Source organism: Dioscorea cayenensis, chromosome 16 (genome assembly GCF_009730915.1).
Source record: "Dioscorea cayenensis subsp. rotundata cultivar TDr96_F1 chromosome 16, TDr96_F1_v2_PseudoChromosome.rev07_lg8_w22 25.fasta, whole genome shotgun sequence".
NCBI classification, from domain to species: domain Eukaryota; kingdom Viridiplantae; phylum Streptophyta; class Magnoliopsida; order Dioscoreales; family Dioscoreaceae; genus Dioscorea; species Dioscorea cayenensis.
The window spans coordinates 17990043-18017281 of record NC_052486.1 but is presented as its reverse complement, the minus strand read 5'-3'; the positions used below and the strand labels follow the sequence as shown (position 1 = coordinate 18017281).

General features: G+C 36.0%; 3 protein-coding genes and 1 pseudogene across 17 annotated transcripts; 2 read left to right on the top strand and 2 right to left on the bottom strand.

Moving 5' to 3' along the window:
* Positions 1–4583: 4583 nt before the first annotated feature.
* LOC120278579 lies at positions 4584–5926 on the bottom strand (annotated as a pseudogene).
* Positions 5927–7399: 1473 nt separating this feature from the next.
* LOC120279551 (cytoplasmic 60S subunit biogenesis factor REI1 homolog 2-like) lies at positions 7400–11660 on the top strand. The gene is made up of 5 exons (XM_039286473.1): positions 7400–7596; positions 8938–9537; positions 9631–9800; positions 10289–10504; positions 11309–11660. The coding sequence occupies exons 1-5, from the start codon at positions 7492–7494 to the stop codon at positions 11466–11468; spliced, it is 1251 nt and encodes a 416-aa protein (XP_039142407.1). The 5' UTR covers positions 7400–7491; the 3' UTR covers positions 11469–11660.
* Positions 11661–12506: 846 nt separating this feature from the next.
* On the top strand, positions 12507–15514 carry LOC120279430. 4 transcript variants are annotated; one of them, XM_039286364.1, is made up of 4 exons: positions 12507–12655; positions 13384–13473; positions 14153–15114; positions 15261–15514. In XM_039286364.1, exons 3-4 carry the CDS (start codon positions 14201–14203, stop codon positions 15295–15297), a joined length of 951 nt encoding a protein of 316 aa, XP_039142298.1. In that variant the 5' UTR covers positions 12507–12655; positions 13384–13473; positions 14153–14200; the 3' UTR covers positions 15298–15514. The 4 variants fall into 4 exon arrangements, with proteins under 4 accessions (XP_039142298.1, XP_039142300.1, XP_039142299.1 ...); XM_039286366.1 differs by having other exon boundaries at positions 13339–13473; XM_039286365.1 differs by having other exon boundaries at positions 13324–13473.
* A 1098-nt stretch (positions 15515–16612) lies between these two features.
* LOC120278974 (probable receptor-like serine/threonine-protein kinase At5g57670) lies at positions 16613–25589 on the bottom strand. Of its 12 annotated transcripts, none has more exons than XR_005541815.1 (12): positions 25049–25589; positions 24704–24958; positions 24443–24600; positions 24264–24343; positions 24053–24200; positions 23326–23848; positions 23039–23230; positions 22894–22964; positions 22451–22823; positions 21783–21853; positions 21076–21568; positions 19703–20289 (listed from the first exon to the last, which is right to left on the bottom strand). XR_005541815.1 is itself a non-coding variant. In XM_039285770.1 (7 exons), exons 1-7 carry the CDS (start codon positions 25245–25247, stop codon positions 16889–16891), a joined length of 1122 nt encoding a protein of 373 aa, XP_039141704.1. In that variant the 5' UTR covers positions 25248–25589; the 3' UTR covers positions 16613–16888. The 12 variants fall into 12 exon arrangements, 2 of the variants coding, with proteins under 2 accessions (XP_039141704.1, XP_039141705.1); XR_005541816.1 differs by having other exon boundaries at positions 21491–21568; XR_005541814.1 differs by lacking the exon at positions 21076–21568 and having other exon boundaries at positions 19703–20006; positions 20078–20289.
* Between the last annotated feature and the right edge of the window lie 1650 nt (positions 25590–27239).

The following is a 27239-nucleotide window of genomic DNA, read 5'->3' as shown; positions in this document are numbered from 1 at the left end:
GGTATACTGGAGGCAAAGATCGAGGGTCCAATGGCTGAAGGAAGGGGATGAAAATACGAAATTTTTCACTCTATTGCAAATGGCTGTAAAAATTGGAATTTTATTCCTAATATCCGATAAGATGGTGCTACTGTCACAGATGCGAAGGATATTGGGAAAGTTTTCTCGGCGCGCTTTCAGCAACAGTTTGGTAAGAGGAGAGAGTAGAGACTCCGAGTGGACCTGCAGAAACTTTTGATCGGCAAGAGTCATGTCAATTTGGAGCACTTAGATCTTCCGTTCTAGATGGAGGAGATTAGAGTGATGTGTTTGAGTTGGGAGGTAATACGGCTCCAGGACTGGATGGATTCCCGATCCATTTTTTCAAGCAATTCTAGGAGTTGATTAAATCCGATCTTCTGCGACTTTGAGAGGATTTCTTTCACGGGAATGTGAATCTGGAAAGAATTAATTGGGCTAATATTGTGCTAATACCTAAGATTGGCACCCCGGAGTCGACAGCGGACTACCGATCCATTAGCTTAATCAATTCCACGTTGAAAATTCTTTCTAAAATTTTGGCTAACCGGTTAAGCAAGGTGATGACTTTACTTGTAGACATAGACCAGTCTGCGTTCATGAAAGGGAGATGTATTTTAGACAACATTGTTACGGCTGAAGAGCTTATTTTTAGCATCCATAAACATAGACTTCCGGGGCATATTTTGAAAGTTGACTTTGCAAAAGCCTTTGACACGGTGAACTAGGATTTTCTTTTAGACCTTCTCAAAGCCAGGGGTTTTGGGGATAGGTGGGTTGGCTGGATTAAAAGTATTCTATTTTCTTCGAAGGCTAACATTCTTGTTAACGGTTCCCCTAGTGGTTATATTCGTTACAAGAGGGGGTTACGGCAGGGGGACCCTCTCTCACCTCTTCTTTTTGTCCTAGTCACCAATGTGCTAAGTGCGATGTTCACCCATGCGCTGAGATCCAAGATTTTGGTGGGTGTCCCTCTCGGGGGGTTCGGAAGCAGATGTAATCTTCATTATGCTGAAGATCTGTTGATTTTGACTACGAGTGGTATTGAGGACCTTAAAATTGTAAAGTTAATCCTCTGCGTCTTTGAAGGTATGATGGGTTTGAAAACTAACTTTGCCTAAACTTGCCTCTACTCGAGCTCGATGGGTGAACTACCACAGGAGGGGGCGGCGAAAATGCTTAATTGCGAAGTGGGCTATCTTCCTGTCAACTATCTCGGTGTCCCTATTGCAAATAGAAGGCCCCGTAGACAAGATTGGGAGGAATTGATCCAAAAAGTTAAAAGACGACTCTCCTCATGGAAGATTCGGTATCTATCCCTTGGGGGGCATCTCACTTTGGTTAATTCTGTCCTTTCGGGCCTTCCAATTTATTGGATGTCCATTTTTAAACTTCCGTGCTGGGTTATCAAGCCATTGGATCGCATCAGGCGGGATTTTCTGTGGTCTGGGCTGGATATTAATCATCCAAGTAATCGGCTGGTTGGTTGGAGGTCTTTGTGTCGACCACGAGAGCAGGGGGTTCGGGGATCCTGGATCTGCACAGCTTTAACTTAGCGTTACTGGGAAAATGGTGGTGGAAATTTGTGATGGATCCTAACTAGTGTGGAGCGTCGGTCGTGCAGTTCAACTATGGGTTATCTAGGTGGAACCTTTCCCCCATTTTGTCGGGTCATATCTCATCTTTTTAGAAAAGTACGTCGGTTTGCCTCCCGGCATTCAAAGGATGTTTTGTGCATGGCATCAATTCCGGTGATAAGACCCTGTTTTGGAAAGACCGCTGGTTTAACGAGGTTGCGCCGAGGGACTTGTGGCCTGATGAATTCAGAAATAGTTCTTTACCCAATGGCACCGTGCGGGAGCTGGCTTTTCTTCTTAAGGAGGCTCCATTTTCGGCTAACCCCGAAGCTGGGCGTCTTAGGGATCGGGTGAGGGAGGCTAGAGGAGGGTGTGAGGATTTAAAATGTTGGAAGTTGACTAGCAATGGTATCTTCTCAATGAAATCCTTTTACAATTTCCTTATTGATGGAGGGTTGAGGTGCCCGGTGGTGGGGTTTCTCTGGCGCGGTTCCTGCCCTAAGAAGATCAACCTTCTTAATTGGTTGGTGTGGAAGAACAAGGTTCTCACCTTGGAAAATCTAGCAAGAAGAAGATGTAATAAGATGCCTACTTCCACTTGTGTTCTGTGCAATTCAAGGATTGAATCCGTGGATCATTTATTTCTGAGATGTCTATACACTATAAATATCTGGGGTTACTTTGCTAACTTGTTTCATTTACCGGATCCTCCTATTTCAATGAGCGACATTTGGGTGGATTGGAGAAACTTATTGCGACCTTCGTTTAGGGCCTTTAGCAAGTTGCTTGTGAAAGCCATTATGTGGCTTGTCTGGCTCGCTAGAAATGATCTTATTTTCAATGTTGTTGTTGTGCCTGTTCATGTGCTTATTATCAAAATTGATCATTTGCTCCTGTCTTGGTTCTCAACTTGCGCAGATGGTGCCAAAGAGAAGATTTCTGATTCTATGGCGACTGTGCGCGGGAGTCTTTAGTGTCTGGGTAGTCGCATTGAGGACGGTGCTGACGATCCAATGGCCGAGGAGGCTCTTCCTGTTGACAGGGGTTAGGATTTTCTTGCTATTTTGATCGGGGAGGAGGCCAGTTGTTCCTCTGCGTATTTGTTGTAGTTTTTGTTGTGATGGTTTTGAGCTGGTGTACCACACCTAGTGGTCTGTCGCTTGTGGTCTTGCTCCCCCCATGTGGGTGAGGACTGTTGTATCTGTTTTTTTTTCTTTAATTGAAGTGGTTTATTCACCTTTCCAAAAAAAATAAAATACTAACGGGCATTAGAAGTTGATACTGTTAATATTATGATAATTAATATTAAAATCATTTTTAATCTCTATATTTAGTCAAATATTGAAACTTACTCTTATACTTTAAAAAAATTGATTTTTGCATATATATATATATATATATATAAATCTTTTTGTTTGTGCTGCTTCAAGATCTTGATGTGGGAACAAGTTGCCTGTACGTTATGCTCGTCATTTAGTACTCTAGTAAAATTGCATATATGGCCAAATAAGGTAGGTATTTTGCTTACAAACCTTTGAAAATTATATTTGTGGTCCTGGATACAGTCCGACAAAACTCTATTATTTGTTGTTGTACCCCAATGACTAAGATCTATTATTAGGGTTTATTCACATAATTAGAGTCTAAATGTTACGACATTATTGATAAAGACCAAATACTTTCATCTTCTTCAAAAACTTATATTTATCTCTCCTACATCCGATCAATTACCAATAAAAAAAAAATCCTTAACACTTGAAGTGCTCCGGCTAGAGATTCATACCTACACTTTTTCTTTCTATTACTTGTATTGTCCACACATATAGCTAATGCCTAACACATCTTCATTTTGAGTTATTGGAATTCGTGTGAATCCTCTCTTGTACGAATGAAGTTATTTTTTTTATAATATTTAAATTTTTAATATTTTTCCTATCCTCAAGAGACGCATACTTAATATCTCTAATAATTGTCTTGGACAAGTCCTATATACCATCACCAAAAACATTAAATTTCAAATATAAAACGATTTTTCCTCCATGTTTATCTATTGATTAGACATGAGGGGATGGCAATCTAACCTTAGGGGCTTAAATAGTAAATAATAAATTCTTTTGACAGGATATTCATAAATATGATTTTTAAAGGGGTATATATGAAACTACCTACTGGGTTGTGTGTTTATACATTCTGAGTTTTATTTCCAAAGAAGCTTCAATTAGGAGTTTCTTTTCCTTCTTTACCAATTAGGTCTAAATTTGTTGGGAAGTGAAGGAAAAAGAGTTTTAGATTAAATCTGTAATGACTATGGTCCATGGAACGCTTGGCTTGAATGTTGTGACAGAGTGGTTGCTTGAATGTATTTCCACTCTCTTTTGGTGAATGAATGAACCCTAAATGAGAATCTGAGTAATTCTCTCTGTTAATTGCTGTGAGATTCTAGATCTACTCAGGATTGATTGATTACTCATTACAAAACAACTCAACTTGATAATATCAGCACACTTTGTGAGTTCTATGTTTTCAATATTATTAAAATAAAATAAAATAAAATAAAAAAATCATGCAAACACCATAATATAATGAGATGGTTTTTTTGGCTCTCCATCTCATCCATTAAATAAATGAATTTGGTTTTAACTAAAGTTTTATACTTGATAAGTAAATACCCGGATTTGAAATAGATTTTACTGTGATACAATATAGGCACAAATACTCAACCATTGTGTTGAAAAGGGGGTTAATTTTTCAGTTAGTCATCCAACTATAACTAATTATCACTTCGGTCACCCAACTTCAAAACATATCAAAATGGTCACCCAACTAATAATGTCTTTCACCGGTCAGTCACCAGAGAGATTCCGGCAAATAAAATCCTGCGTGGCAGCCGGAATAGCTGAGTCAGCATTATTTAACCATGTCAGCAGTCTAATTTGGCTTGTCCACGTCAGAGAAACTTGCTAACTCGGCTTAAGACCTTCCACATCATCATCTTTCTTCTTGGTTCTTCGTCCTCAATTCAGAAGGAGTGAGGCGACGATGTCTTGTGCGGAATATAGCGTAGTTTTCGGTGATGGCGAAGTCATGGAGGAAGGATGGCTCACGAACGGAGAAGATGGGAGCGTCAGCGAGCTTGTTGCCGTCCTTGTCGAACCGAAAGTAGGTGACGAATTGAGGGATGGGGCCGTAAAGGAAGGCGAAGAGCTCGCCGGTGGTAGGATCTTTCTTGGGATGAGCGGTCATGCCCATGAAGAGTTCGCTGGAGAAGTCTTCACGGCAGAGAATGGAGATGTCGCCATCGTTGGTGGAAAGGTGGAGGGAGTAAGGTGTTGGAGAATGATTTGATCCGAAATTAACAATGAGTTCGAGACATAAAAGTCGAATACTGATGAAGCATGGGAAATGCAAAAAGTTTGATCGGTCTTTATTTTGCTGCTCTTTGAGACTAGTTAATCGATGTTTTTTTGTTGTTTATGTTTGATGTTTAAGTATGTCTAAATGATCTCTGTATGAACTCTATATATTCTAAATTATGTTATGGTATGAAGCATCAAGTAATTAATATCGATGTGTTCTTCATTCAACGAAACATCCGAGTTCTTGTACCTTGTTCTTCTTCCGATATTTCTCTTGAGTGTGTTTCGGATCCCTATCATAAGGGAGGTCCGACTGCACGAGAGCATAGAGACGGCCGGCGAAGAAGCTTAGACCGGTGTTAGTTAAGCCGGTTCCCCGAGTCACGCTCATTTGACCCGAGTGAGGAAGTCGGCGGCTGACGGCACCGCCAGACAACTCCGGTATAGCTGTGGAAGCCAGAGAAGACGTTGGGAAGGATGGGAGCGTAGGTGCGGACAAAGCGGGAGAAGAGAAGAGATGGCGAAGAGGAGGATGAGGAGGAGGGAGTGGAGCATGCCGTCGCCGTCGAAGAGATGGTGAGGACTGCGAGGGAGATATTGAGGGTTGGGGCCGTTGCGGATGTAGACGCCGTCGGCGAGACAAGGTGGTATACGGCCGTGAATGATGGGGCATGGGGTCGGGGGGAGCTCGGAGACCGGGGCGAAGTTGTCGGAAAGGATGTTGCGGGGATTGACGGAGGGCCGGAGGAGAGGTGGGTCAATGAAGTTGTTTATGATATCATCCAAAGCGTTGCAGAAGGTGGCGGCCAGTGAAGGGGATGTTGACGTTCTTAACCCTAGTCAGCAAGTTTCTCTTACGTGGACAAGCCAAGTTAGACTACTGACATGGTTAAATAATGCTGACTCAGCTATTCCGGTTGTCACGCAAGATTTTATTTGCCGGAATCTCTCTGGTGACTGACCGGTGAAAGACATTATTAGTTGGGTGACCATTTTGATACATTTTGAAGTTAGGTGACCGAAGTGATAATTAGTTATAGTTGGATGACTAACTGAAAAATTAACCCGTTGAAAAGGTGTCAAAACTTTTAACTTTTACCCCTCTCATATTGTAGGGGTGATACAAGTAGATAATATTTGTACAACTTCTCTTATGTAATAATCCATTAATAATTGTTAAAATTTTAATTATAAAATTTATTTTTATTTGAAGATTTAAAAAAAAAATTAACTAGTGGAGACAAAGATCATATATTCCATTTTTATAATATTGATATGTGTGTTTTTGGTTTGTATTCATCTAAAATTCATGTAATTGTATGTCTATTTTTTCATAAAACCAAATACTGAATATATATTTTTTTAATATTTGATTTGTTTGCATACATATCTCTCTACCCTACATATATCATTAAAATATATTATTATATATTAAATAATAAAAATTCTATTCATATTTACCCTAAAAAATTGAAATTAGTTTTATTCAATGAACAAGACAACAAAATAGAAAAGACGAGACAACAAAGCAAAAAAAAAAAAATGACAGTATTAATATAATTTATAATATATTCTAATGGAATACATAGAGCAGAGAGTCACACATATAAATAAATTTAATTTTAAGTGGTATGCATGCTATTTGGTTTTATTGAAGTGTATATACTCCTATATGTACTGTACTTCTTCACAGTGTTTTATTTTCAATAAATTTGTGGTTTATCCACTTTTATCAAGTGTATATACTCAATCAAACAAATTTTTAGAGGTATATATAACTTAAAAACATTGGTATTTATCAATATTTATGAACAATACATTAGTAATGATGCAAGTATAAATATAACTTCATCTAGCGGTTTAATAAAATTTTTACATAAACAAAAAAAGATTTAAGTGTAACAAAGATTTGAAATGAGTTTTCATTTTTTATATAAATTTAAACTATTACTAAATATTATGTTTTATAAGGGGCTTAATGCAAATGTAATTTAAAAGCCACTTGGTTACGTAAGCGCTGACGAAACGGGTTTCTGATTAACTTAACCGGAATCCGCTTGGTCATGTAAGCGCTGACGAAACGGGTCTCTGATTAACTAAACCCGAATCCACTTGTTCATGTAAGCGCTAACGAAACGGGTTTCTGATTAACTTAACCCGAATCCGCTTAGTGTTATAAAAAGCGCTGACGAAACGGGTCTCTGATCAACTAAACCCGGATCCACTAATTCATGTAAGCACTAATGAAACGGGTTTCTGATTAAATTAACCCAAATCCGATTAGTGTTATAAAAAGCGCTGACGAAACGGGTCTCTAATTAACTTTACCCGAATCCGCTAATTCATGTAAGCGCTAACGAAACGGGTTTCTGATTAACTTAACCCGAATCCGCTTGGTGCTATTAAAGGTGGAATTCGGATTGTGGTTTAGATCCGCTTCTTCTTCCGACGCCGACCTATAAATTCTCTCGTTTTTCTCTCGACCTGGAGCAGTAGAACGAGAGAGGGAGAGAGCGGGAGGGAGCTCGAGCTGAGGGGAGATGCCAGGGTTGACGTGCAACGCGTGCAACAAGGAGTTCGTGGATGAGGCGGAGCAGAAGCTCCACTACCGATCGGAATGGCACCGGTACAACCTCAAGCGCAAGGTACCACCCGATTTCATCTTGTCTTATTGGTTGGATGGATTCTATCTCGTTTTTTGTTAGGGTTTTGGGTTTGATTTTTTATTTAGATTTTTCGCCCTTGGATGAATTTGGTTTTGGGGGAGTCTTAGTTGGATTTGGTGCTTGTTTAGGGTTTTTGTGTTTGATTTCATGTGATTTGGAAGCGGTTTGTTTGTTTAGGGTTTGCATTTTTAACATTAAAGGCAAGTTATTGATTCTTTGGGGGTTTTCTGTGTAAATAAAAACTATTTGGTAAAAATTAGTGTGTTGGGATGCAATTTCATAGTGATGATTTTTCTTATTTTCTTCAATTATGAAATCAATAATTTTATGGTGCAATACTGCGATGCGAATAATTATTCTAATAGTTTCCGGGAGGATATATTAAGAATTTGAGAGTTCCAATTTGGATTGTATTTGTTCATGTTTTTTATGTGATGGAAATTGAATGCTGCATACAAAAGTGTGCTTTTTGTTTTCTTTGTGAAATGCTGAAGTCTTTGCATTTTCGGAGCACAAGATTTTACTTTGAGAACAAGTTGGTCTCTATGAAACATCCCTTTATGGTTGGGTGGTAAATCTTACATATGCTCTTTGTTTATTTAATTGTCAATTCTTCTGATGCTTTATGTTATTGAGTGACTAGTCTGTCTTTTCATTGCTCTGCTTTCTACTTGATGACATTTATATGCTACAGGTGAAATTATTTCTTGATTTCCAATCAAAAGCAAATTTTAAAATCACTGGTGGTACTTAGTTGAGCTAGAAAATCTGAACCATAGTTTGGGACATGGGAACAATAAGAACAAATCTGGAAGTTCTTATGAATAATAACTCAATTATGTTAGTTTTGTGGGACTTTGCTGATGTTCTTTCATTAATTGTGTTACCAGGTGAGAACTTGTTCAAACAAACTTCATTGGCTGGATTCCGGTTTAAGTAAATTAGAATTAAAATAGACAACAATATGGACCTTAATAATAATATGGAACTTTCCAGTTGTACTTAAGTTTTTGAGTTAGAAAATAGTGAGAAAAGCTCTATGAGCGCTATGGGCACTATAATGACCATTAACTTAAGGAAGCCTTATATGGATAGATATACTGTAGTTGTAGCCAGAAATAATTATGGTTTTTCATGAATATAATTGCATAATTTCTTTGATGGACAAAACGCCATCCTGTTCTTAAAGTGATGAGATGACCAGTGGAGTATGATTTTTATGCTTACCATTGTGCTTTGAATTTTTTATTGGAGACTTGTGATACATTCCACAATCCAATTGCAATAATACCTGAATGATCAATATGTTTTTTTCATCAGGTAGCAGGAGTCCCAGGGGTGACTGAAGCACTATTCCAGTCTAGGCAATTAGCTCTGACTGAAGAAAGGAACAAATTGAGTGCATCTCCCATGTTGTACAGTTGTGCTCTTTGCCAGAAGGAGTACAGAAGTGCTAAGGCTCATGCTCAACATTTGAATTCAAAGAGTCATGCTTTGAAAGCTTCTCAAGATGCAAGTGCTCTGGGCGCTGGCATTACTACAGTAATAAAGCCACTTACAACTCGTGCACCAAATAAGTCAACTTTAAGTAAGCCTCCAATGTTTAAAGGAAGGGCTGAAGAGGGTACTGAAAGTGATGATGAATGGGTGGAGGTCGGCTCTGCTGATGATCTGGATGAGGCTTCTAAAGCTGTGATGGATCTCCAAGTAAATGAGGATGCTTCTGGGACTGATGCTGAGGAAGAAGATTACATGGATGAAGATGAAGACCTAGACCCTGCAAGCTGTTTCATTTGTGACCAAAAGCATAAAACTATTGAGAGCTGCATGGTTCACATGCATAAGCAGCACGGTTTTTTCATACCAGATGTTGAGTATTTGAAGGATCCCAAGGGTTTCCTTACATATGTCGGTCTGAAGGTGGGAAAAATGTAAAAACCCTGATCAAGAATCCTGTCTTTTACTTTATGATGACTTAAATGTGCTTGCATGTGTTGTTTTCCTATTCTCCAGGTTAAAAGGGATTTCATGTGCTTGTATTGCAATGATAGATGTCATCCTTTTCATAGCCTGGAGGCTGTTAGGAAGCACATGATTGCAAAAGGTCATTGCAAGGTACATTATGGTGACGGAGGCGATGATGAGGAAGCAGAATTGGAGGAATTCTACGATTATAGCAGCAGGTTTAATCTTTTCTTCATGATATTTAAAAGCATGAGCAATACCCTTTGCTCCATCTTTATTAGAATTTACTATGCGGAGAAACAATTTTTTCCTAGCTCTTGTTATTGTAGTTTTTGAGTCAGATTATGGTGCTTGGGACATTGAATAGATCATTTACTCATAAGCTGCTCAAGATTGGAGATTCAGCGGTTAATTAATATAGTATGCTTATCATTTATATTGAGTGGCTCATAGTCATTTCGGTCTGCTTTTAATCATGACAACTTGGTTTGATACTATTTGTTGATATTTATGTGTGGCATTCGCTCTATTGGACCTAATGAATTATAACAAAAATTTGATAGGTAGTGCTTTGCCTTTGTTGAGATTTGGGATTATTGCAATGTTGACAATATAGCGTTCATGTATAGAGATGCAGTTATAGTCTCTCTCTCTCAAAGTGTTGCTTTATGATTAATCTGATAAAAGATGTTTTGCTTTCTTGCAGCTATGTTGGTGTGGAAGGAAAACAGTTGGTAGCATCTGACAATGTGGACAATGTTGAACTTGGAAGTGGGGGATCTGAGCTCATTATAAAAAGCACTACTGATGGCAAGACATCTGTTAAGACTCTTGGTTCTAGGGAATTTCTTCGTTATTATCGCCAAAAACCACGCCCATCACCTTCAAGCGACATTGCTCTAGCAATTACTTTGGCTTCAAGGTATCAGAGTTTTTTTCTTGTCATCATTGCCTGTTAGCTGTAATCCTCTTTCAGTTAATTATTACTATTGAAATAGATTATAGTCTTGATTTCCCAAATTTTATGTACAGGGTCTCCTATCTGCATTTTTTTTATTTGGAGAATTATTGGAATTGTGCTCTGGATTTTGTTATCCATTTCTCCATTTTGACTACCATTTTAATTTCTGAATGTCCTGTTTTGACTTCTTCTCAATTGTTTTACATATTTTTAAACTGGAGAAGAGATACTTTTATGATTAAATCATATGTTCTATGAGTTCTGTTGAGGTCAAATATTACACTTTTCTACTTGTCTCTCTTAGAATTATCCTTTCTATTGATTTCACTTTTTCATATAATCATGTTCCTCATCTGCTTGTGTTTTTTCATAAAATTATTCTTCCTATCAAATTCCATTTCCATCTGGATCTCTGCATACTTCAAATTTTAGCCTCCTGTATATGGTCTTTGTAATATTTGAGAAGCACTAGGATTGCATCTTTATGTGTGTATATATATTTTTAAGCTTTGTTTGTGCAAGATTTCTGTAGCCTGATTTACTCAAAGAACAGAATTAACTGGTTTTGCTTGTGAAGCAGTTAAGTATTACTGTGTTCAAGTCAGAGTCAGATGTTCATAAGAATTGCTCATAATTCCTACCTGTACTTGTCCACATCTGTAGTCAAATTCCTTTTTCTTTTCGGTTACTTCATCCTTCAACTTTTGCATGAATGATGAAATTCTAGTTTGGTCAACAAAATAAAATGAAATACTGTATTTTCAGGTACCGAAGCATGGGCTTGGCAACAGTTCAGTCAAGAGAACAAATCGTGCGAATGAAGGTTTTGAGGGAGATGAATCGGAGCGGCGTGGAAGCTATGCGCTCCAAGATTGGAATGAAGAGTAACGTCATTAGAAACCTTCCTAAGAACGTCACACATTAATCTGAGTTCAAACTTTTCAAAAATTTGCATTCCTTATATGCATAAAACACCAATTCATGTATTGAGCTAAATATTTATTGCCTGTGTGTGCTTTGTACTACTTTGGTCTACATACAAGTTTCCGAAAATTTTGTAAAACGCTCCAAGAAATCCTCTTAACTGAACTTTGTTATATATTTTTTTTCTTTTTTCTGGAATGATGTGTGCTCTTTCAAGGCTATATTTGCAAAATGAGGACTTTTCTGTCTGTTATTTAATTTTATTTATGTTGTGTGATTAAGGATTTTGATTTAAATGGATAATTCTTCTGGTCCATTCATTCTTCAGATTGAAAAAAGATTAGTAGTTATTTATGTTTGTTTATCATATATTTCATTTTATTTGTGGTGACTAACTAACATGAATTTTTTGTGGTTCATATCTTGAAGAACAGAACCATTTGAGCCACTTGGATAATCAGAAATGAAAGGAGAATTTAGAAAATTTTTTCAGAGTCAAAATCAACCACAGCAAGTGGAAAAGAGTTTTTAAAAGAATTCGAATTAATATGTCTTATGACAAACACTCAAATGACAATGATTGATACTAACATTCACAACATATAAAAATGAGACAGAATAGAATACCTTTCATTCTTTCTTATTTACCAAACTACCCTTAAATAATTCTGTAAAATTTAATACATATTAAAAATGAGTTTATTTATTTATTTCTCTTTTTAAAAAATTCAAATTTTCTTAATACCTAAAAACACTATTATGTAATAGAATAGTTACAATTTTATTCCACTCATTATTTGAAAGTTGAGAATTGAAATCCTATTTGTGCTTGTGTATAAGTATTAAAAAAACTAAACTCATGCATGGGAAAATGGGCAACGCATATAAAATAAAATAAAAATAACAATATAAGTAGGGCATGTAAGTAATTTTCATTGTCAAATGACATTTCAAGTTTTGAAAGGGGCAAAAAGGGCAAAACGTTCTTCACGCTCTCTCTTTTTTTTCCTTTATTTTTTTCTTTTAATAAAGTGACGAATTCCCAGACGTTCTCTTTCTTTTTTGGTTCCGTCTTTCGTACTTCTTTTCCAATTCCCAGCACTCCAAAAGTCTTCTAGGGTTAGGGTTTGGGTTTTCAGTATCTGGATGATCCGGTTGCTGATCTAGTGCGCAAGCCGATCTCTGAAGGTGAGAAATCTTTTAATTCAATCCTTATCTTTTACAGTGAATATTGTTTGAGTTTATTCTTTCTGATACCTTTTTATGGTGAGATTTGGTGATTTTTCTTAGTTTGATTTCTCTGTTTTTGGTGATATATTGTGAAAGGGGGATAAAAATGGTCCATTTGATGTTATATGAAGTAGGAATCATGGATCTCTGGTTCGATAACTAGTGATGATATTGATGGCCGGTACCCAAAAATACGTGATTTGATGGATGGATATTTAGTTTAAATCTTTTGGTAGGGTAACAAAGGGAGTTTTTTAGGGTTTGTTTTCATTTGGCGGGTATTTCTATTAATTTCAAGCTTTTCACCAGGTTCCTTATATTTAATGTTTGAAAAAAAATTTCCAGAATTTTTATGGCCAAAATTTGATTTTGTTCTTGGGATTAAGAATTTTCGATGCATTGAAGTGAGGTTTTTTAAAATTAACACACACTGATGTAGTCTGTTGCTTGTAGAATGGCAGGGCGAATTGGAAGGGGTGTGTATTAAGTGGAAGTCAGTAGACAATATATGTTGAATGTTGGTTGATTTTCAATTAAGTTTGCTTTTTTTTTTTCTACGTGGTTGCTTTATTCAATAATGTTAGTCACCAGCATGATTTAGGTCATGGTATTGATTTTGAATTCAGTGGTGGATGTTATAGAAAAGAAGAATGAGTTCTAAATGAGAATAAAACTGGATGTGGCAGAGGACTGTTTTGGAGAGAAATGATGAGACTGTGTGGTTTAGTTAGAAAGGCCTGAATGAGGATTGTTTCAAAGGGCGTGACCTCAGACAGGTATAATGTCTATTGATGTCTTTCCTTGATGTAATTTCAAAAATGTCGTCTTTTTTTCTTTTTCAAGGAATCCAAGGAAAGAGGCTCTTTAATTTGGATCACACATGCCTTAAATTTAAGCTTATTTTATTTGCGGAGGCTGTGATCTTTCATCTTTGTGGTTTGAATTTTTATACTGTACTTAATGAATCTGTAGAAAAATCCATGGCTTAGACTCCGTCAAAGTTTCACATCAAAAAGTCATGAATGACCTTTTACATCAATATGTGAAAGTCTATGAACTAGTCTATGAAATATCATTAGAACGAGTTATATAGATTATAATTCTGATAATTTTGTGGGTTATATTTTGCATAATGTAAATTTTATTTCAAGAGTAAAAAAATTTAGGAGTACAGTAAGAGAATTGACGGGCTTTCTGAAGAACTCTGGAAATTTTAGTCTTTTTTCTAATCTAGTTCAAATCATTTAAACATTTTAAAAACCCTGGAGCTATTTATTGTTTTTTCCCCTCCTCTTTTATTAATTATCTCATGTCCCAATGTTTGGTAAGGCCAACTAGCCTTTTGCAATACAATATTCTATTATGGTATTTAAAGATTTTGAAGAATTTTGTTATTGACATTTTGTTGGTATGATTTATTGGATTTTATCGATTGAAATTGTATATTGTTATCAGATCAACTTTCTCTGTCATGGTATCGATGTGTGTCTAAGCAAGTTGGGAATGGCTTCAAGGACTCCTTCTAGGAGGGTGATTCAATCATGCTCCTTTGACTTGAAGGATGGAGAGTTGACAATTAACTGGGAAGATGTGATTTGCCCAATATGTTTGGACTTTCCACACAATGGGGTTCTTCTGCAATGCTCATCATATGAGAAAGGTTGCCGACCATTTATATGTGATACAGATGGCACACACTCTAACTGCCTTGAAAGGTTCAAATGTGCATATGGGATGCCTAATGTTGCAAAATGTTCCTCGGTGAATAGTGGGACTTCTGAACAAAGTATTCAAGCAGTTGAACCAAGCTCGGAAGATCCCCCAACATGCCCACTATGCCGAGGAAATGTGACTGGGTGGGTTGTTATTGATGAAGCTCGTGTGCACTTGAACATGAAAAAAAGATGCTGTGAAGAGAAGCAATGTTCTTATATTGGGAATTACATGGAATTACAAAAGCATATCAAGCTAAAACACCCCCATTCTCGTCCATCAGAGGTGGACCCTGCACGACAACTTGATTGGGAAAATTTTCAACAGTCATCAGAAATAGTAGATGTGTTGAGCATTATTCATTCAGAGGTGCCACGCGGTGTGGTGCTGGGGGACTACGTCATTGAGTACGGGGATGTAGAAACAAGTGATGAATATGAAGATGCCCCACCAAATAAGGGCAACTGGTGGACTGCTTGTATAATGTGTCAAGTGTTTGATAAGAAGACATCAAGAAACAGGCGAAGAACAAGAGCAAGAGCAAATGCAGGGAGAAGTAGCCGCCTATCAAGCTCATCTTCTTCGGATGATGTTTTCAGAACATCTGTTGAAATTGAAAACTACAGATATGATGGAATGGATGATGAGTTCATGGGTAGAGTTGTTGGTGCTGCAGTATCCAGGGGAAGTGAAATGCACCACAGGTTCACTTGAAAAATCCTCTTTTCATCTTTACTGACATTGATTTGGAAATCTGCTGTATCATGAGAAAGAATACGCCAATGTAACTATTCTGTTCTTACTCACCTGATAAAATTTCACTTATGGGATGCATGTTTTCATGTTGCAGATACAGGGGCCGCAGATCTCGCATCTACTACCGTTGACAACTGATCATCAAGCAACTACAGCAGAATCTTTTGTCAAATGGAGGTGGTCTTAGTGCATGGTTTGCACTGCCAAGGCACCATCTCTTGCTATCTTCTGTCTGTAAATATAAACATAGCATTTTATTGCAGTTGATTCTTTCTTTCTAGCTTGATCTATCTGTAAAATCTATAATTGCCCTGATTGGTTCCATCAAATATTTTAGATTTTCTAAAACTAATCTGATGCACATCTCTTTTTAGCTGCATGATCTATGTCATCACTTGTGCATGTCTCACTAAAAGGGAATCACCTGTCTTCTTTTATGTTTCAAGCAATGTCGTCTTCGGGAGGCCTTCTGGGGATAGATGGAGATTCAATCCATTTCTGGTTCCAGGAGAATGTGTCATCGAAATCAGTAGATTCGGTACACATTGAAATACAGATCAAAGCATTTCTTCAAGAGATGTTAAAGGGGGTTTTATTGTAAAACGTTCAAATGACCGCACAAAATGTTTATGTTAGGTGAAGTATTGTTTTATTGTGCTGCGGAATTTATGGTCTGTGTTTGGATATGTTTGGAGCTTTGGATAGTTATTAAGCGTGGATTAAAATTGATGTGCCCCCTTTTTCCAGGCGTGCAAGCTATTCCCAAGAGGGAGTAAGATTGATGTGGAAATTTGTTTATTTTCCTTTGTTCCAGGAATATGCTATGTTCCATCATTTTGTTTATTCAACTAGTTCGACTCTCTTATCACAAGGTGAAGTGCAAACTTGCGGATATTCTCAACATGTGGTTTGTATGTGGGGATATATGTATACATGTAAAGCCTTTTATCTTTGTATTAAAAATATTTTTAAAATTCAATAGCATCAATTACAAACATCTTCCCCCAATCTTTCATATCATGAGTATTAAAAATCCTAATTATTTTTATATGAATTTAGTTTTTTTTTTTATTGTGTATTATTTGTTCTTCTTTTAATCTATGCCCACATTATTATACATGGTTTGCCTCGCAGGCAGGCACGATTGTTAATAATGAATTGCAAGGTGGGCTTGACACTCAGTTTTATAACAAAATAAACAAAAAAAGAAAAAGAAAAAGTACTACTGATTTTCTACAATTTTTTAACTACTATTTTTCCCCTAAATTCTCCCCAATCACAGTCAAATTATAGATATAGAAATATTAATCTAAAATTATGGTTTTCCACAGCCACCCACCACCACCTTTCAAATCTCCAAACCCATTTTGTCTGGTTTTTTTGGCTCAACCAACTCCACAGCTTTCAATCATAAATTAATGATCATTGATTGATCCAATTGCACACCTGCCACAATCCATAAACTTTTCAAAATGTGACTGATTGATTGCAAAGTGTATACACAAAGTACATACATTAACATACACCTAAAAATCCAATCCATCACCACCACTTGCCATCTTACAAGACCAAGCTCACCTGCTTTTCATTCAATATTCAACAAATTTTTGAGTTTTCTAGTTGTTGTTCATCTCACCAAGTGATTGCCTTTTCTGCTTTCACTCAACCTCTATCTGTGCACATTCAGGATTAGATGAGACTTTAGATTAATTAATTACATGGTTAACAACTTGCCATTGATGATGGTGATGAAGGTGTGTCGAATTCTTCGAGATCATCGAATCCACAGAACTCCTCTTCTTCCTCATCTTCCGGCCTTGTCCAGCAGGACGACGGAATCTCGCCGTCCTCTACCAGCTCTAACACCTGCCAACATTCATTAATATTTTAATCAACAGTTACATGTTAATCCATGCTTAAATTATGGTTTTTGTTTACTTTGATAATTAATAATCTAAGACCACTCTTTTGATTGCATGTGTTTCTTAGTTATGTCAAACATGAGCATCCTGTGCGTCAAAAGCTGAGGACAGAGACAAAGGTGACTTCAAAGTTTGGTTGCAGTAATGGCATGTTCATAACTCTCATCCATAAACATTTAACATCAGACAGTTCAAAAGGTGAATGTCATTCGATATTTTCGGTGTCTATCAGTGATTGATTACTCAAAAAGATGGAAGTAATTAATAATTAGTGATTGAGTGAAGTTATATTTCTGAAACAATAGTTTACTTTTAACTTATTAATCAATCTTCAGAAGGTGCAACCCAAGCACAACAACCAGAGCAGGTAGATAAACTGACAAATCAGAGCTAATTGTGTTTATTATTGATTGCATGAAGATATATTTATAAAACATCGATAACTTACCTCGCTAACCTTGAAAAGATGGAAGCAATGGATAAACCACTGTGATTAAGACTGGTAATCCAAGCATTACCGTCAAAATTGGCAGCTCAAACGACAAAACTTAAGCTAATCGATGTCCGTTTGTTATTGCATGAGGTTACAGTCCTGAAAACATAATCACTTTTCGTCTAATCCCAAAAAGGTGGCAGCAATGGATAAACCACCATGATTAGGACCAGCAATCCAAGCATGACTATCAAAATTGGTAGCTTAACTGACAAATTACTGAATTTATATAAATCGGTGATTGTGTGAGGTTTACTTATCCTATTAATCTTTTGTTGTTGAGAAACTTCTTAACTGTCTTTTTTCACTAGTTTTTAGAAACAGAATGATTGATAAACAAACCAGTGGAAACAATTGGGCAACCTACTATTACACCAATATATGTACCTCATTCATCGAAGGGCGAAGAATCGCAGTTGGTCTAATGCAAAGAGATGCAGCAAAAGCCAGCCTCTTCAGTTGAACAATGTCGTAATCATTCCCTAAGCGTCGATCAACGAGCATTTCTGCCATTCTGTCACTTAAATAAGGTTTTGCCTGTTGCATTGTTAACACTACACTAAAAAAGAGCTTTAGAGGCGGTTTTCATGACCTATAGAGGCGGTTAAAACCGCCTCTATAGCTTTAGAGGTGAATTTTTTTCACCCACCTCTAAACCGTCTCAGATCGTTCGGCTCTACACTTTGAGCCCAGCTTTAGTATAACCGTTGGGGTAAATTTGATCTACATAAAAAGCGGTTTTTTTATAACAAATGTAGAGGCGGTTATAACCGCCTCTATAGCTCATAATTTCTTATATCTTGCAAATAGCTTTAGAGGCGGTTATAACCGCCTCTATAGCTAATAATTTCTTATTCCTCCGAAATAGCTGTAGAGGTTTATCCCTCTTCACAAGTTTTAGAGGCGGTTATAACCACCTCTAAAAATATGAATTTGAAAAATAAGAGTTTTAGAGGCGGTTATAACCGCCTCTAAAAGTATTGAGGAGGTATAAGAATTTCAGAGACGGTGATAACCACCTCTACATTTGTTCATTAGTTGAATTGAATTTTAATTTTTTTTTTTACCTCACAAGAAAAACACTATTTTTGATCAACAAAATAAAATATAAAACTTGATTGCTTTTAACTCAGTAAATTTACTGACATGATAATTTTACACACATCACTCTTTGCTCATCAATCTAAAATAAGAAAGGCACATATCTAATGAAGAATTGCCATTAGTTAAATAGTTTACACAATATTCAATTGAAAAAAAATCTATACAAAAGAATCAAATGAATGAATATGATACATTGTTCCCAAAAAAATGAAAAGGAGATTACAAGCAATTACACAAGAAAAGAAGAAGAAAATAAAAACACAAAGAATGCCACATGCTCTCTGTGGGAAATGATGGTTTCTAGCTATCAAACCTCTTCAGTTTACGCCATCGAACCAATCTTTTTACTAAAAATCCAACAAATGAGACTTTCTAGAATGCAAACCAGTTTACTGTATAAATGTTTCCCTCCAAGATTAGAATAAGTCACACCATCTTGTTTAAGTCTTTCAATCTGCAAAACAGTTTGTAAAATTAATGGAGTTAGTTTTTCATGGTAACCATGGTATTGTTTGTCACTAGAGATTTGGAGAATATCATATTTTGTGTTCAGATTTTGCATCAATGTGTATGTTGATCATATTTTTATTTAGTACATTTAGTATAGACATTGCATGATCAAAAGCTACCAAAAAAAGAATTGCCAGTGTGTTCAAGTTTCTCAAGATTTGTACATATTTTTTGGCAGTTAATATTGTTGTTTGATAGAAACAAGTGTAGTTAACTAGAATTATACTTCAAAGAAAGAACATGTCCTTGAACATTAAACTAATTCTACTAGATGAGTTGTTCAATGAAGAAAAGCTAATGCTTGGTACAATCATGACAACGTTGAAGCCTGTTAAAATTTAGAACCTTAACTTTGACAGACAACACATTTAAGAATCAAAGAACATTAAAGCATACCTTGCTTATTTTTCCTTCCTTCAAGTAGCATTGAACTCTAGACTAGGTTACATATTTTATGAAAATACGACCGCATCGCAGAAATGGGGCACAAGAAATTGTCTATGAGCATGGCAAAAAATACCTGCTTTGAAGTCAATAAAAAGAAATTAATATATATATACATAGTGAAGACGATGCATACGAGTCCCCAGTTATAGGAACCAAGTGACATTTTTGGCCCCTCAGGAGATGACATGTTGCACAACTGAATTTCCACCTTTGTCAAGTTCCATGTTGAGACAAGTGTAATAACTATGCAAACTACCAAGCAGCCAGCCAATGACAAAGCCTGAACAACACCCAATTTAACTTTAATCCCCAATCAAAAACTTCAAATCCAATCCCCTTTACTGAAGATCATGTGTACAAGTAGCTGATGAGGTAAAAAAATTGGTAGCTTTAAGGCCAGTTAGTAATTTTGTAAGAATAGAGTAGTTTGCTCACCACAAGATAATGAATTTGATTCTCTGGAGAGATAGTTACTAATTTGTGCTCTTATGGCAGCCAAAAAGTGTATAGTTGCCATGAAATATGGTACAACAAACGCCCAAGGTAGATAGCAGTGCGCAAAAAATAATGCTCGGTTCATGAGCCAATTAACCTCTGAAATGTAAGATTCAAGAACAAAAGTTTTCTTCCTCAGGTAATTCCAGTATCTGCACAAGAGAAGAATAGCAAGGATGGCATGACCAGTTAACAATCAAGATGTTAGCTCTAGAACAAAAGTTTGTTTCATTAGTAAATTTGGAACCTGAACAGGATTAGTATAATAAATATGACATGGTTATGTATGAGCTGATCAGAAATACTAAATTGAATTTGATTACCTAGCAAAGCTTAGGTCACTAGCAAGAGGATGAGGAAAGACAACAACTAATGGTGAAGAAATAAGTTTTTGTTTTCCCTGATAAGGAAGTGTGGGTTATGCATCTAAACGGCATGAATATTATTAGGATTTATAACATTTGGATAATTTTAGAAAATTAATTAGAAACATTAGAATACATCTGCATGGGAAAAATGGTCACTTGATCATATCTAATCTGCCATATGCAGTTCATGCACAGTTAGGACCATATGTACAGATTTGATGCGTGCAATCATCATATGCATGAGTATTAGATGGAAGAATTGAGTTCATCAGTGAAGCCTTTTTTATTTTATTACTATTATTTTTTGCTTATTTCACTTACAGCATGAAAAAATAAATGCATTTTCAAGTCATGCATATGAAGCAAGAAATTACAAGCTATTGCAGCAAGAGTCATGTCATCAAAATATCCACCATCTCTCAGTCCACTAACAACATCATGTGAATCTTTTCTAAAATCATCTGCATGCATCTAAGAGGATGGAACAACTTTAATAAGTCCCTAAGTGTCAAAATTCTAGATATATTTTGTAGGTCAATGTAAATGTGATATGAATGATGAACCATGTACCATTATATAGCCACTAGATAGGAAAAATGTCTTCCCACTAGTTGCAAATCCCATTGAGCAAGGCTGAAAATATTGTCCTTGAGTATAAATTCTCCTCAGACAAAAATAATAAATTCCATCAATAGCATTAATGGTACTACTAAGTCAGTTGGAATAACTAGATATTTTCTGTAAGAGAAGAATGCTCGATTGCAAATTTTGCAGCAACAATAATTGTGTTACATAAAAGAAGAAGCCAACAAATTGGTTGCTTTAAAGAATATGTTTAAAAATTTGCTTCAACTTTGATGCAGTGTGAGTAGCTTCTTTGTTTAAGTCAGAACAAACTGTTGGAAGGTAATTGCCCAAATTCTGAATTAATATGCAGAAGGACAATGGCTAGGAGGATAGATAGGTTGTTCTGATAATTATTTACCATGTCATATTCATAAATGCAATAGCTTCCCAAGCTTCCAGAAGGCAGATCAAGAGGATATCCAGTTTGAATAAATATCTATTTCATTTCAACAAATAGGAGAAAGTAACTATCATCTATATTAAATGAAATAACACATGCAGAAAGTAAATATCTATTGCATCATTAAGAGCAAGACACTGCCTTTTGTTGTAAAGAGGAAGTACTACATGCAAACTTTAAAATGAACCCTCTTAAAGAACACCGCAATCTATTTTTACCGAATAGAAGAAGGTATTAATGCAATACATACTAACTGATTATGAATTTTCTGACTCCATGTTGTTGAGAGACCAGCCACACAATCTTTACATCAACACTGTACTGAAAATCAACAACAAAAAGGAACCGTACAGAAATTAAACACACTGAACATAGGATTCTTTTCCACCCTGACATATTATGTGCTCATCAAATAATCTAAAGAAACAAGCAACTTGATTTATTTTTTTAAATAAAATTCTAGAGAAACTAATGGGAAAAAAAAAGCACAATGCAAAGCTAGTCATATTCATGGGAGACTACATAGAAGGAAAGTGGGATATTATAAGTAACCTCCATTAAAAATAGAAATATGAACACATGGATGGTGGCAAAAGATAAGCTTCATTTTACAGAAAAATAGATTCAACTTGGAGAAATCTATAGAAGATGTTCAGAAAAAGTGAAGTTATCTGCATGTCCTTTTGGTCATATCTAACTGTTTTAGAGCTGCCTACATCAAGGAAACTGAATTTGCAAGTAGAGGGTGAAACTTAAGTGTGACAAGAGAAGAGAGGGCTACACGTTTTGTGCCTAGAAATGTTATAAGTAAAACAATTCAAAAAGATACATTGGTGAAGATTGCAAGAGCACAAAAAAGTGAAAAAGCAAAAAGAAAAAAATCATAGCTCCTTGGTTAATGTATGAATAGCAACGTACTTGTTTGATAAGCTTTCTTGAATTCTGAGATTAAACTAGATATAGCATGGTAAGCTGGATCATCAATGCTTTCAACTAGAAAAAGGAACTCCAAAAGTCCACCATAAAGAGAGGTTATCTGCATACAAGCACATTCTCAAAGAAATGTTAGATTAGAATTTAATAATTACACTTTGATTTTGATAAGGAAAGCTATAAATGTGTGGGCACATAATGGGCACATTAGATGTGCATCAGTTTCAATGTTTCTTATGAAAAAACATTGAAAATGCATACAAGCATTAACCACTCATTTTTACTAAATCTCCTTCTCCACAGTCAATTTCTTGTTCCCATTAGTGCTATTTATCATCTCCGTCGCATCCTTCTTCACCTGCACCAATCAAACAATTGAAAACCCTATTTTCCCCCAAATCACAACTTAGAACGTCAAAGAAACTCACAATTTTGAGACATGCAACCTCCTTGTTAATTCAATTAAAGTCTTTTCTAAGATTCTTCAACTCGAATTAATCTGCAAAAACACCAAGATCGAAATGAGAAGAGTTAGCCATAGAGCTAAGAAGAGAGGAAGTATGGGATGCATACGCTGCTGCCATTCTTTGGCAAAGCTGATGATCTCATCGATGACCTTGACGCTTGTGAAGCGGCAGTACTGAGACTCGCGGATGCGCATGGAATCGAAGCCTTTCTCGGCACTGAAGATATTGATATCCAGCATCCCTGCGGTCGTGGTTGATGAAGAAAATGCGGAAATGAGTCCACCGATTTCTTTGAGCGCTGATGCCGAACTCTTCTATTATTATTGTTAAAACATAGTATTTGTATAGAAGTACGGGAGTATATGAGCAAAGATGAGGAGAAGAACAGTGAACCTCAAGGGTGTTGCTTATCGGCGGTGGTGGCAGATCTCGGAGAAGACGGAGATGATGGTGCAGTGGTGGCGGCAAGAGTTAAGAGAGAGGAGGCAATGCAAGAGCTCCTCCAGAGAAGGGGGCTTGTACAGCTCCTTCTCGTCCACAATCATCTTCGCCATGGATCGCCAGATCTCTTCACCACGGCGAAGCTCTCCTTGACCTTTCTCCATCTCCTTCCTGAGATTAATGCTGTCTGATGAGTCGGTGGAGGAGGAAATTATGGTTTCGGTCTCATCATCATCGCAATTGTTAAGGGTGAGAGAAGAGGTTTGGTTGAAGAGATCAGTGTGAATCTCATCATTGCTAGAGAACCAGCCACTATCGCCGGAGGAGAAGCTGGGTCGGGACTAGGGTTAGGGTTTCGGCAAGAGTCAATCTTGCGCCGAGGAAGGGGCGAGGAGAGGGAGTCGAGGCGCTTCTGACTCTGATATCTTCTTTCATGGGGGTCGCCGCTCGAGCAAACGAAGAAGACCAAAGAATCCTATATGAAATTTAATTTTTAGAAGCGGTTATTTTAAACCGGCTCTAAACATAGGATGGATTTCTTTTAATGTTAATTATGGAGCCGATTTTTTAAAACCGGCTCTTCCTTTCTGCCTCTAAAGAATTAAATTGGTGTAGTGTAATGAGGTAGATAGGAGATCAGTATCAGTGAACAAGTACATCGGAGAATGAAAAGAGATACATTAAATGTTACCCAGCTGAGCAAGCTTTTATGAGAACCATCCACCGGTTTTCTCCCTGATATGAGCTCTAAAAGGAAGACACCGAAAGCAAACACATCGGTCTTCTCATCAATTATTCCGTGCATGAAGTACTCCGGCGCTAAGCATCTGAAAGCTTAAAATTCAGTAAAATTCAGTAAAATTAAGCAAGTTTTTCAAGGTTTTAACTACCCAAATGTTCCTTCAATCGGTGCGACGGCACGATGACTCCATTCAGAAGGAAGCCATCTCGCAAGCCCAAAGTCTGAAATCTAATACAAAAACAAATAATGCTTCATGTCAATAACCAGAGATCAAATTGCACTACAAAGATTAAGCTTGAATGAATTCCAAGAGATCATCAGCATTACTTGTGGTTCAAAGTCGGATGTCAAGAGTATGTTTGATGCCTTGATATCTCTATGAATGATCCTTCTCTGGCAACCTTTGTGCAAATAATGAAGTCCATGAGCAGTGCCAATCCCAATCTTATACCTCAAATTCCAAGTCATTGGCATAGAACTCTCATCTTCATCACAAGAACATTCAGAAACACACATTAAACAAGAACAAAGAACAAATCCTCTAATTGAAATAATTGAACAAACAAATTCTTCGAATGATGCAGGTACCATGAAGATGAGATGATACAGAACCATTGGAGGAGAACTCAAAGATGAGGTAAAGGTCCTTTTCAATGCAACAACCAAGAAGAGCAGTAACATTAGGATGCTTAACATGCCCAATAGTACCAATCTCAGTCAAGAACTCTTTCTCCTTCTGCTCTTCAGTTGAAGCCCTAGTCAACCTCTTCACAGCAATCACTCCACCATCTTCCATTACCCCTCTATACACCTCTGCATACCCTCCTCTCCCAACCAAGTTATCTACTCAAAAGACTCACCAAGTCACCAACTTTACCATGAAAAATTGAAACTTGAGTTGAAAACAAGAACAAGAACATTGAAAAATAAAACCTTGGTGGAAGCCATTGGTGGCTTTATGGATTTCTTCAAAGGAGAAGCATCTCCATGTTGGCTTCTGAGGTGAATCCTCCATGGACTTGAAGCCATTGTCTTCACCCATAGACTCTTCCTCTGCTCTGGTGCTTCTCCTTCCAATGGAGATGGAGAGGAGACGCTTGAGGCTTCTACTTCTCAGACTCCACTGGCGCATCACAAACACACTATTTCTCCAATGACTTCTTCACCAAACTTTGCCTACCAAGTACACAACCAAAGAGCTCTCTCTCTCTCTCTCTCTCTCTCTCTATATATATATATATATATATATATAAATCTATGTGTCTCTAAATGCTCTCTCTCTCTCTCTCTCTAAATATATATATATACATATATAAATAAAAATCTATGTGTCTCTAAATGATATCCATATCTCCATTGAAGAAGGTGGCAGAGAGAAAGCAAGGTATCTCCATTGAAGAAGAAGGTGGCAGAGAGAAAGCAAGGTAACAGAGAGCCAAGAAAGAGGATGAGTAGAGCAAATGGTTATAAGAAATGAGATAATGAATTGAATATAAAGAAGGCATTGAAAGCTACAACAAGCAACAGAGACACAAGCTCCGCATTTTTTTATTAATGGTTGCTTCTTTAATAGTATTTTTGTTTTTTCATACTATAAAATCTTACTGCCTTGCAAAAATTTATCTCCTCAAGTTTCTCATCTTACTAATTGAGATTCTTATATGCACAATATATATGAATACATTAACTGTGAACGTTCATAGAATATTAGGAAGATAAAAAAATGTAAACATAAAGAGATGATTACAGACATAAATTGGCTTTGCAGTATTTATAATACTATGCATCCCATTTTGCATTATTCATAGCATTGTTATACAGTATTGTATAAGTTTATTGGTCAGCTGAAGGGATGATTTACAATCGTTGGATTTGAATTTAATGGTTGAAACATAAACATCCACAGAATTGAATTCTAAGGACATTCATAAAAAAACGCATCCTTTATATATATATATATATATATATATAACATTTTCATAAAAATCATGATTTTTTTTTCTATTCTCAATGAGAATTGAGTTGTAAATCCATTTTGAAGCCAAAACTCTTTAGTGCCACTGTGTCTGGCACGTTTTAAATTCAAACAATAAAAATATCACAAACTAAGCCTTATGTAATGGGACTAATGCCACTAAACCAAAGGTTCTATAGAGAGAACCAACCTCAATTTTAAAAAATAAATATTAAAAAATATATACAAATTATATATATATACATATAATTTCATGTATTTTCATGTAAAAAAGCTCTAAAATCTAATAGATGTTTATATATGCAACCATGCAGTGTGCAAAGGACAATTCAGGTATATAACCTAAGTAATTAAACTCAAATTATATTAAGGTTATTGGTATAAAAATAGGATTTAATAAATACAATTTCCAAATAGTTTAATTATTTATAAACACTAATATTGGTGAGTTAAACGAAAAATTAATGATGAATTTTGTATTTGTTGAATTCATGCAAATATCTTTACAAAGATCATGAATGCTTTGACATCCAACCTACATAAGTTCTTAATTGAATTTCTAAACTTGGAGCATATTAAATATTATTGTATGCATGTGAAAGATATACACAAATGGTGGACAGGAAGGAGGCCAATTCATACTATTGAATATTGATGGAAGACTGGTTGTTCACCTGACAGCATTGTAGCATATATATGACATGTTTGTTTAATAAGTTAATCTTAGTATCAATTTTAACCAAATATTTGAATTTTGATTTAATTTCAAAGTTAGCCATGAATTTAAGAGAAATTTGAAATTGGATAAATGGTTTTGGGTTTAATAAAACAAGTGACTGCGTCAATTTGTGAATATGTTCAAGAAATGAATATTAACATATTTAATAATTTAAAATTATATTTATATTATACTAAAAATAAAAACTTTTTTGTAATAATTTAAATATGTTCCAGTTGACTTAAACTTTCAGATCAAACATCAAATTAAAATTTTTTAAATATAATGAAAATATAAGGAAAAAAAAAAAATACACTGTTACCAAAGAAGGTTATGTTACAATAGCAACCTATTAATTTCGATTTTTGACTATTTGGAGTCAATTACATTACTCTTTTATCTACATTGTTCTATTAAAATCAAGAGACTAG

What these genes read in the sequence shown, in the direction of transcription:
- LOC120279551 (XM_039286473.1), top strand. Translation starts at nt 7,492, where the DNA reads ATGCCAGGGTTGACGTGCAACGCGTGCAACAAGGAGTTCGTGGATGAG. An exon ending in GGTACAACCTCAAGCGCAAG is followed by an intron (nt 7,597 to 8,937) that starts GTACCACCCGAT and finishes TTTTTTCATCAG; the next exon opens with GTAGCAGGAGTCCCAGGGGT. An exon ending in TTCTACGATTATAGCAGCAG is followed by an intron (nt 9,801 to 10,288) that starts GTTTAATCTTTT and finishes GCTTTCTTGCAG; the next exon opens with CTATGTTGGTGTGGAAGGAA.
- LOC120279430 (XM_039286363.1), top strand. Translation starts at nt 14,201, where the DNA reads ATGGCTTCAAGGACTCCTTCTAGGAGGGTGATTCAATCATGCTCCTTT. An exon ending in GGAAGTGAAATGCACCACAG is followed by an intron (nt 15,115 to 15,260) that starts GTTCACTTGAAA and finishes TTCATGTTGCAG; the next exon opens with ATACAGGGGCCGCAGATCTC.
- LOC120278974 (XM_039285770.1), bottom strand. Translation starts at nt 25,247, where the DNA reads ATGCGCCAGTGGAGTCTGAGAAGTAGAAGCCTCAAGCGTCTCCTCTCC. An exon ending in CACCAATGGCTTCCACCAAG is followed by an intron (nt 24,959 to 25,048) that starts GTTTTATTTTTC and finishes TCTTTTGAGTAG; the next exon opens with ATAACTTGGTTGGGAGAGGA. An exon ending in CATCCGACTTTGAACCACAA is followed by an intron (nt 24,344 to 24,442) that starts GTAATGCTGATG and finishes TTTTTGTATTAG; the next exon opens with ATTTCAGACTTTGGGCTTGC.